Source organism: Carassius auratus, unplaced genomic scaffold (genome assembly GCF_003368295.1).
Source record: "Carassius auratus strain Wakin unplaced genomic scaffold, ASM336829v1 scaf_tig00215205, whole genome shotgun sequence".
Lineage (NCBI taxonomy): Eukaryota > Metazoa > Chordata > Actinopteri > Cypriniformes > Cyprinidae > Carassius > Carassius auratus.
Genome location: NW_020527982.1, coordinates 1,131,762 through 1,142,752, shown reverse-complemented (window position 1 = coordinate 1,142,752; position 10,991 = coordinate 1,131,762). Strand labels below are relative to the sequence as shown.

Sequence of the window (10,991 nt, the reverse complement as noted above, 5' to 3'; positions counted from 1 at the left end):
CCCCCACCAGCCAATGAGCGAAAAGGGCTCGCACTCGCATCGGCCAATGGCAGGACAGAGTCCTCACCGCGAACCAATAAGAGACAAGAACAAGAGGAGGCTCGAGATGTCCGCAGGAGCAATTGGGGATGCTGGGGGAGAGTGAGGCAGGTCTCTGCAGGAAAGTAATGGGAGTTACCAGATCAGGGTGTTTTTACACCATGATACCTGATTGGTTAACGTTATAGTGACGTTAAGTTTAGGGGTGGCGTTGGGTAAGGGGGATCATTTAGATTGCATGACTTAAAACGCCCAGCAGTTTGGAAACACCCACAAGGTGATAAACGCCCACTTTTGCACTGCAGAAGTCTCGAGCAGAGGGGAAGGGTGACGTATGCGCGGAAGCGCGCGCTCGCTCTCTCTGGTAAGCATTTTTTGTGTTGTGTGTAAGCGCGTGGCAGGAATTTCAGCAAGGGAGAGGGGAGGGAGACTCCAGGAGCGCGCACTGCCCCCGAACCGGTTCAGACCGGGCGCGGGGAGGTTTGGTTTAGTTTGGATACCAACGCCTCTCGCTCATGCTACGTGTTGAAACGGTTAAAACGGTTGAAGAAAAGAATCCATCCATGCGTCTGCGAAGCGCATCCTTGCTCTTTTGTGTAGCTCGATCAGCTTAGTGTCGTGGCAAACACAATAACAAGAAAACACCGAAGATCCTTTTCTTGTCAAGGCAGATGTCGGATATAGATGGCTTGTCGGTCGTCAGTCTGGAAATATGAGTCAGTGTACCACAATGCTTTGTTTAATTTCTTATGTGGGTTTAAGACCAAATACATCGACTCTGTACGTGATGTGTCAGTGATGCAGAACCTTTACCAGATCATAACATGACAAATGACCCACATCGGCTTTGTTTACACCCAGAGAGGCAAGGAGAAGAAGAGAAAACAGGCATCATAGATACAGATATTATCAAACTTGCAAGTAAATAAGGGAGCTTCAATCAAAACAGCCCTCTCTCATATGAATACGTGTTCAATTCGTTGTGAAATGTGCTCAGTGAAGTTCACAGAAATAATAACGATGCAGTAGATCCTAATTTCATCCTAAAGGACTGTTAGTCACACCCTTATCTCGACCGAACACGTCCATCAATCCCAGTGCCAAATTCCTTAACCAATCAGCTTTCAAGAAACATTTTCAGGGCGGAACCTTTATGGTGTGATTCTCATTAATTATTTCTTTTCTGTAGATAAACCTGTTTTTATACAGTCTATGGTCGAAACAGACAACATACATTGTGCAGCCTGAATGATGTTTATAAAACTAAGACTACGCGCTTTAATATGATGGATTGTTTTTTACTTTTCCTCCAGCAAAAGCTTTGCAAATTGCATTACTTCTAAACAATGAAAACTAGAAGACACCAGTGATGTCATCGACGGAGATGTTAATGTCGTTGTGATGCGATCGTAAGGCGAGTCAATGCTGCCATCCAGTGGTTATTATTAGTATAACATCAACACATGCTTTACATTACTGCCAGATTGAGGCCTATTAGCATTACAAAATTATTACGTGAAATATTTATTAATACATATAACATGTATTATCCTAATATTCATTGTGTGTTTATGAGGCTTGTGAGGGCTGTTGAAATGTCACTGAAATCCTTAACACTTGTGATGCTATTTTTTTGGGGGGGGGGGGGGGGTAGTAAGAAAATACATATTTTTTTTAATGTTTATGATATAGTGTCTGTTGTTCAGATTGTTTGGCTTGTACTGTAATTTCTTTCTTGTGACATCATGCAATAAGGCAAATTGAAAACGAAACAGATTCATCAAATGAACTTTAAATCAGATCAATTTATTAAATCATTCGAGAACAAGGTTTCTAAACTATACAGATTCAACTCAACCCTGGAGATGTTGAACATTATTTTACTAATTGCCAGACCACACACACATTTCACATTAAAGAAGCTTCTGATCCCATTTAATCCTTAATTTTGTGTGGGGAGATGAACAGTGGATTGAATATGTACATTTTAGCAAAGTTACAAAAATGATTTTTCCGTATGCCTACAATATTTCAAAGATTTTTTCCCCCTCTCTCTCTGCCGAGTATTAAGCCACACCATCATGAAGGTGTAAAAAAACTGCAGTGGAACCTCTATGTGTGATGGTTAATGACAAAATTTCTATCCTGAAGATAAGTTCTGATATTATTACTGTAAATGTCTCAAACGGGCATGCTTTGGTAACATTTTCAGTCACAACATTCAATCAAAGTGTAAACAATTCAGTTGTTCGTATTAGCCTTTTCCCCGTTAACTTTTTTTAAAACATTGGACCTAATTTAAAAAAAGGATTTCTAATTAAAAGTAAATATTATTCTGTAATATTTTTCCTAAACAATGCATCTTCATAATTATTTATAAATGATTGATCCTTTAAGGCCTTTTGCTTAATCTAAATACCATGTTTACCATCAGAATGCCACTTGGCAAGACACAAATGTGCAAACTCAAACTATTGAACAATCATCATTTTAAGCTACATTTCATCAGACCTGATGGCAAATGCTTTCTTATTTCGCAAATAAATATCTTCCCCAATGCTTCCTCAGCATGTGCATCAAAAATGAGACCAAATAAATATGATGTCTCATTTGACCACTAACCAAATATGTTTATATTACATAGGATGATTGCACAAAAAAGCATCAATGAGATTCATACAGACACTTTTGACAATAAGTCATGAATATTATTTGTGAACAGGATACACTTTACTTCTGCTCCTTGAGGTGTAGATGTTGACAGGTATGACCCTTCTGTTTCCACTTCTGCTGCTTTTTTGTTATAGTGCAGAGTCTGATATATAAACACTCACTCTCAAAAATGAAATCTCTGGCATGCATGAATAGTCAAGTCTGCATTTATACAACAAGTAAAACGCAACTAACACAGTCTACAAAAGTAGAAGTGAATTACCATTACAATAATACCTGTCCTTCAGTGATCCTCACTGAACACATTTACTTTTCAACACAGAAAAATTACATTAATAAATAATTACTTGTAATGGGTTCATTGTATTGCAATGCTTTTAAACCAGGTAAATATAAACTAAAGTATAAAGTGCACAAGTTCAGGATTTAATGTAACGCACCTAAACCAGCATTTAAATGTCATTTGAAAACCCCAGGCAGGTGTGTTAGAGAAGAGAATAGGAGCTAAATACAGATATCCAGCAATATCGCTCCCTGTATTCGCACATTAAAATTGTTCCAGACAGCAAATGCATTTACAAATGAGAAGTTGATATCTTGATGTGTAATGGGATTTCATAATTCTTAGAATGTATATTATAGCCTGCTGTGCTTAAGATTTAATGTTTTAGTTATTTAAATTTAAAAAGAAAACAAAAAAAATTAAGAGCTTTCTTATTTTAGCCATCATTTTAAGTTTGTTTAAACGGTGTCCAATATTTAGATTGATCATATTTACCAATAACTGTTGTATTGAGGAGGTATTTTAAGAAAACAGACGGTCAACATCAATAATCATTTTTTGTTTATTTCACGAGTCTCATTTCTTGAGTTGAAGAACGACAGGGCGCATGACGATGTTGTCACTGTCTGTTGCTGTGGTGCTGGACTGCTGCACACTGCGAGTAATGGGTCCTCCTACTCTCTCTCTCAACCTCAGAGACAAACGGTCATCTCTTCTGGGCTGTATCTTTATATCACCCACTCTCTGCTCCAATTTTCTTCCTAAAACATGTACTCGAACACCAGGCTCCTGAGAGTTTACCTGAGCGACAGGTGAGAGAACTATCTGTTTTGAAGCCAGCTGTGGCATAAAGCCACTCTTTGAAATAGGCTTGCTTTTTTTACTAGACTGAACCAAAGATGTTGATAGAACTGCAGATCTTTTAAGCCTAAAATCATGTGTGGTCTCAACTGCTGCATTTTGCTTGATGATCTGATTCTTTGTTATTGTTTTTGGCCCGTGGTCTGACCCTTGTGGCTTTGTGCTCAAATTTGCAAGTTGTCTGCGAAGGCTCCCGTTGTTCTCCTGTGCTGAAACAATGCTGAGTGTGCTTTTTTTGGAGTTTCTACAGGTTGGTCTCATAGGGCAGCTAAAAGCTACGTGTTTCTTTAAACTGGCATTGTAAGTAAACTCTCTCCTACAGTGAGGACATGCAAAAATGCCCAGGTCATCCTGAGCAAAAGCCTTTCTTCCCCCAGCAGGTCTACCCCTTTGAACCAGCTGAGGTTTCTTCTTATTCAGGATACGCATTTTTATCTTAATTGGTGATTCGTGAAAGTTCAATTTTTTTGGTTGTCCAACCTTTTGAGAGAGATTCTGCTTACTATTAACAATCCTTGCAGGTGATAACACCCCATTTTGCGCTTTTGCAAACTGCTTAAGTGGTATAGGGTTCTTTTTAGGAGTGTATCGCTTCTTGTCACTAGCATTAGCACAAGCTAAGATGTGCTTGTGCAGTTCAGGCATGTTGTCAAAGCTCTTACCGCACTTGGTGCAACGAATGGCTGTGCTGAAGGTCTGAGGGATGTTGTGGGTGGTAAAGTTGGTGGCCGATGCTGCTGTTGTCCCAGTTGGTGTGCGATTGTGGTATGGAAAAGGAGGCGGTTTAAAACTTGGGTAATGTTGGTTAATGCCTAGACGTACAACTTGGCCTTTTGATTTGACTCCCCCTGATGCCATGATTTTTATTGTTGTGAACAGCTGCTGAGAACTGTTGTCCAAGGCATCCTTCTCTGCTTCTGAGGTTGTGTTGTCAGATTCTTGCTTAATTTCAGTGATTGGGAGGCCTGGATCAATCATGTCAGTTTTGGGACTGTTGTGGTTTTCAGGTCTTAACTTGCCATGTACTGCTTCGGTGTGTGAGGACTCTTGACCAGGATGGAGATCTCGCTGATGCTGTTCCAAGTTACAGAGAAAAGCAAATTCCTTGGAACATGTTTTACAAACATAAATTTTACCAATGCCATGATAACTGGATCGGTGCTCCAGCAAACCTGTGTCACTCTCAAACAACTGCACACAAAATTCACATTTAAAGGGCCACTCCTTTGAGTGCTCACCTACATGTTGACTAAGAATCTTCATGGACTGGAAAGACTGTTCACAAACATTGCACATGAAGTTCTTGCAAAAAGGATGCAAGGGAGATGATTCTTCTTCAGCTTTGTTTTCCTGCTTGGAAAAATCAGAGGACTGGACATTTTCTTGTCCATTCTCATTTCTCTCTGCCTCAACAACATTGGTGGAAGCAGTCAGAGTCAATGTACCATCTGTAGAACTTTTTGACTGCTCTGTAGATGCCAACTGTGTGGAGGTTTCAGGTAGTAGGGAGGTTTCAGGACTGAGAAATTGTGGCTCAGATGGGACATCAAGGTCTTGCTGTAATGCATCGCCAGAAATTTGATCTGAGAGACATTGAACCGAATTATGCTGGAGAGCTGGAAGAATATTTTCTGTAGATTGCACTGCAACTGTATACTCTATAACAACAGTGTTTGGAGGAAAAGCCAAAGACGTGACGTTGGACTGGTTAACAGGCAGAGATGGAGAAAATATCTGTGCATCAGAAGCTAACACAGAGTCGACAACCAATGTCCTTTGAGCTAGTTCACATACAGCAGGATCAGCAACCCAGTGAGAGCTTTGTAAATTTAGTGAAGGGACTGCATGTATAAGGGTTTCCAGACCTCCAGGAGCAGAGGACCCCCATTCAGGGATTGTAACTTTTGAATCTCCCTGTGAAAGATCAGCACACTCTTCTACACACCCTGTGGGTGGTTCATTGTCAGATACCACGAAAGCTGAATGAAGAGTCTGAACGTCCTGAGTGGGTTCCACTGTGGGAGTCGAGAGAAAGGATACAAAAGTTGGAGGTGAAGGTGAACTCTGAGGTGAATGGACTGGGGTAGCTGTATGGATACTGACAGGAGCGAGCAATGGAGGGGTTGGACTGATTGAAGCAGGAGGAAGAGCCAACTCCAACAAAAACTTTTCAGGTTTTGGTGGACCTGCATCAGACACTGCCACGACTACAAGATTTGTTATGTCAGGGACGCTGAGGACACCTGCAGTAGCTGGACCTTCAACTGAAGGAATGTCTTCCCCACCATACTCATTCATAAGCACCTTCTGAAGCATACTAGAGTTAGGTTTACTCTTCCTTAAACCAGGCTGACTGAGGTAGACTCCAGCTAAGTCACAGTCTAAACTCTTTCCACTAATACTTAAGTCCAGAATGGACTCTGCTAAGGCATTGCTGCTCTCTCGCTTAACCACAGAATTTGAGAGGTCCAGTGGCTGTTGATTACAGGAGTTTCCACCAGTTCTTGATACAGAGCAGTCCAACGGTAAGATTGGTTCCTGGATTGGAGCTCCATCAGAGCTGTTACTGGGTGAATTCAAAGGCTCAGGTTCTTCATTGGCCAAGAGGCTCAACCCATGGCTCTCCAACTTTGACTTCCCGGCATTTGTCGAATCCTGATCTTGCTTTTTAATATTCACATCAGGGGTTTGCTGTGGTGAGCTGGGAGGGGAGGTTGTCCTTCTCTTATATCTAGTTGTTGTTTCAGGTAAAACAGTTAAGGATATGGGAGGACCCAGTTTGTGGTCATCGGTAATCAGTGCAAATGCCGGTTTACTGCGATCCTGATTCTGAACGATCTGCTTGAGTTGAGGAGAAAGATAGATTGTTTTTTCCTTGTGAAAGGCAACGGTCTCAATGCACTGAGGTAAATGAGCGGTGACCAGCGGAGCTCCAGATGTAGGGCACCGTGTCAAGGATGACAAGGAAGACGAGGAGGTACTCGAGATGGATTCAGACTCTAATTCTGTTTTTATTTGTGGGAGTAAAGGTGGGGTAGAAGTCCTACGTCTGGCTGAGGACTGCCCAGACAGGTCAGAGGTAAAACTGCTAGTACTGGTTTCTGATTTAAGAGCTTGTGCAATTTGAGCTGGACTTATTATAACAGCATTTAATCCTATCACAGCAGAACTGCCAGAGTTCATCTCAATCACCTCGCAGTTACTTATGGCACTTGTTGAGACAATTTTCCCATCTATGTAGAAACTGAGATTCTCTGAAATGTTACTGGAGATGTCAACCATGTACTCCTTTTCCTGATCAATGTCCTCTGCACACTGTGAGATAGCAGTATGGTTGTCTTGTGCCTTCTCAACAAGCTGCTGTCCTTCAGGTTCTTCAATGATTTTGACCTTCTTATAAACTCCTCTAGGAAGAAGATGGTGCTCATGGATCCTGCGTTGATGTCTCCTTAGACTAGTATGAGACCTAAATGTTTTTTTGCAGTACTTGCAGACAAATGAGGATTTGACATCACTGTTTTTATCATCCTTTTGTTCACCATCAGCTGCATTAGTACATTTGTTTGGCTCTGGGTTCTGTGATGTTGTTTTCAGAGGTTCAGCACTGCCAGGCATATTCTGACTGGCAGTGCAAGGGGCACCTGTCAGATCATCTGTCTTCCTATATCTATTATCATGTCTTTTCTCATGCCTCCGACGACTAAACAATGTACTGAAATGTCTTCTGCAGCGACTGCATTTAAACCGTTGTGTGTGGCAGGTTGAAAGAGCATGTGTTTGTATGTGACGCTGTAGGCCTTGACAACTCGTAATCCTTCTCTCACAGTGAGGACAGGGTAATTCACCTTGGGGTTTACTACCTGGGTCAAGGTCACCCTTAGTACCATTTAAAGGTAACTCAGTCCCATAATTCTGTTCTATCATTCCAACATGCTCAGTCTCACTTGTCTGACAGGCTTGCTTTTGATTAGTTAGATTTTGGGACACAGGCTGGCTTGCATTCTGTTTGTCTTTGCAGTCCATCTTCACATCTGTTTCTCCTTTTATTTCTTTTTCTACCTCTCCCCCTTCTGGCTCCGAGGTGCTATGAAGTGCCATTTCATCTTGGGCATCTTGAACCTTGGGCTGCTGGAGAAAAACCTCTGATGGCATACTAGGCCTCTCCTCTTCCACAACTGAAACACATGAACATGCTCGACACAATGAAGAATTTTTATTTGCTAAAACAACAATAACTATATTAATATATCTACTATGTGCAATATTGTCAATCATATGTCTCATACATTTCTAAATGTACTAAATGAAGATAAATAATAATAACTTACTGTCATCTGATTTCCACATCTCTTAACTGCCCTCTCTAATGTTTCTTCTGGGGTATAAAAGAGGCCCCCTGTTGGCTGAGGGGAAAATAAATGCAGTAATATTTCTTGACAATTTATATGATGTAATTTTAGAATTTAACACTCAAAGAAAATAATTACTTAAAATAACAAAGCATAAAGGATATATTTATTTAAATTACACAGTTTGTTTAGTAGAACTGTTTGTGTGCAAGATAATTAACCAATTGGGTGACAGAGAGTGCAGTTGCTGATTCATGGCATGCTGCAATGTCATCTTAAACTAACCAAACTCATACACATAATTGCAATATTACTTATTTTCATGTCTGAAAATTAGTAAACAAAGGTTTATTAATTCATATTTACATGACATAATTATAATGTAAAAAATAATAATAAATAATTCTCCCAAGAATTCTGCCGTTCAACGAACAATAATGATAAATAATGCAAAAAGAAAAACATTTACATTTTATTGTGGAAACTGCTGATTGTAATATGGTTATTTATCAGTTTAACCCATTTAAAATTAGTTAGGGTGTAAATTATTGTGAAAGTCCATAATGAGGTTACATAGAAGTATTGATTTACGATTTGATTTGTGATCATGTTAAAGGATATAAAATGACAGGCAAAACATCCAACGTGTTTTAATTTGGTGTTACAACCTACCCCACACTGGAATAAACATTTGATCATTAAACACAAAAGAAAGTGAGCTCCTGTGTTTATTTGGAGTCCACCTGTAAGACTGTGGAGGAGTGGGTGGGGTCAGATAAACTTACCTAAGCTAATATTAAATCATCTCACTTTACAGACGTGTCTTAGGGTAACAGGGCGTTTTATCTGAGAATTTATCAACACAAATTTAGTAACAGGATCAGACACAACTCGTTGAATGCGATGCTCAATAAATAACGTAATGCACTCATAACTGCCGCATACCTGCTGTACATATGCGGAGAATCGATTTACCATGCAGCAGTTGTTTATAATATCAGGCATATTTAGATTTATAGGCTACATGTGCGCAAATAATTAACGCACTAACACAACATCAATACATGGTATAGGCTAATAGATTAAACTGTTTAAAACGGTAATAATCGCACAAAAATGTCCACTGGACAGTCAGGGAGCACATGTTGCGGGTGTCTGACAGCCCTTTAAATAAGACAAACCCTGTTTGGCACTGTCGCTGAGCGCAGACGAGAAGGTCACTGGCAGAGACACACGACACGTTTCTCGTTAAAGTGCTTCGACCTCCATTTTGTTAGTGCTCCTATATATCGCTTTGATTTTACGACGTAATTACGTGCAAAAATAATAAAAATACATACATGGTTAGTCTCAGGGATAACTCTCAAACAACATAAACGACTGACATCGCAAAGCTTCAGCGAGCCATTTTATGCCACATGGTTTTGATTTGGTATGACCTTTGGTCTCCGCATTAAATTGGCTATTCCTGTGAATTGCTTACCAGCTTTGTTGTGACGCTTCGCTGTTTGAGTCTGGTGGGCACGCGCAGGACGCTCGCTACTGCAGACTTCACTGATGACAAGGCGCATGTGCGAGATCTCATGCACCTGTATAGTTACATGACATATTACACGTAAAGCACAGGGACAACAAATTTAAGATTGAACTGCATGGACTCAGGGAAGATTTTTTATTGACTAGAGGTCTAGAAGTATATTTTGTTTGGAATACTGCTGTATGGTAAAGTCACTTAAGTGATAAGTTTGATAAGTTTGCATCAAAACGAAACTTAAAAAGTTTATATTCCCTCAAAGAAACAACAAACTCCTCAAGATTATCCAGTTATTGCATCTAAATGATTGTCATTAATACACGTTATTAATGTTTTAAGCATCTAAGGCTATATAATCACAAATGTATATATCCTATTTGTTTACAAACAAATATTTGCATATAAATGTAAATAGTTTTATTTATTATAAATTATAAATAATGTACACAATAGGAAAACCTTTATGCGAATTGTGCAAATCATATTTTATGCAAATTGTGCAAATCAAAAATAATTTGCAGTAAATGCATTCCAAATTAGACAACACCCACGATTTGCTGTTTTCATCATCCATTCTGTCACATGACAAGCCTCACTGTAGAGAGAGACAATAGATTTCTGCAGAAACAAAGCACACTTCCAACTAAAAAAATGTTCTAAGAACGTTTTGCTAATGTTCTCGCTCTAAACGTCCAGTTACTTTTTATTATTTATTATATTTAGCTACTTATTCTTCTTATTATTATCACTTATTATTCCAAAACGGTTTTGTTGGGAAGTCGTGGCCTAATGGTTAGAGGGTTGGGCTCCCAATCAAAGGGTTGTGAGTTCTAGTCTCGGGCCGGATGGAATTGTGGGTGGGTGGGTGGGTGGGGGGAGTGCATGTACAGTTCTCTCCACCTTCAATACCACGACTTAGGTGCCCTTGAGCAAGGCACTGAACCCCCAACTGCTCCCCGGGCGCCGCAGCATAAATGGCTGCCCACTGCTCCGGGTGTGTGCTCACAGTGTGTGTGTGTGTGTGTTCACTGCTCTGTGTGTGTGCATTTCGGATGGGTTAAATGCAGAGCACAAATTCTGAGTATGGGTCACCATACTTGGCTGAATGTCACGTCACTTCACTTGTTCTGCTTATGAGAATGTTAAAGGAACATTCAATTTTAGCATTTTGCACACATTATAGGTGTATGTTCTCTGAAACCAGAACAAAAATGTTTCTAAAAAATCATTCCATGAACGATGAATAGCTAAA

The 10,991-nt window shown here is 40.0% G+C and overlaps 1 protein-coding gene across 1 annotated transcript; it reads right to left on the bottom strand.

Moving 5' to 3' along the window:
• Positions 1-1,824: 1,824 nt before the first annotated feature.
• On the bottom strand, positions 1,825-9,794 carry LOC113093926 (PR domain zinc finger protein 2-like). Its single transcript, XM_026259526.1, has 3 exons — positions 9,689-9,794; positions 8,185-8,259; positions 1,825-8,031 (listed from the first exon to the last, which is right to left on the bottom strand). The coding sequence occupies exons 2-3, from the start codon at positions 8,201-8,203 to the stop codon at positions 3,572-3,574; spliced, it is 4,479 nt and encodes a 1,492-aa protein (XP_026115311.1). The 5' UTR covers positions 8,204-8,259; positions 9,689-9,794; the 3' UTR covers positions 1,825-3,571.
• Between the last annotated feature and the right edge of the window lie 1,197 nt (positions 9,795-10,991).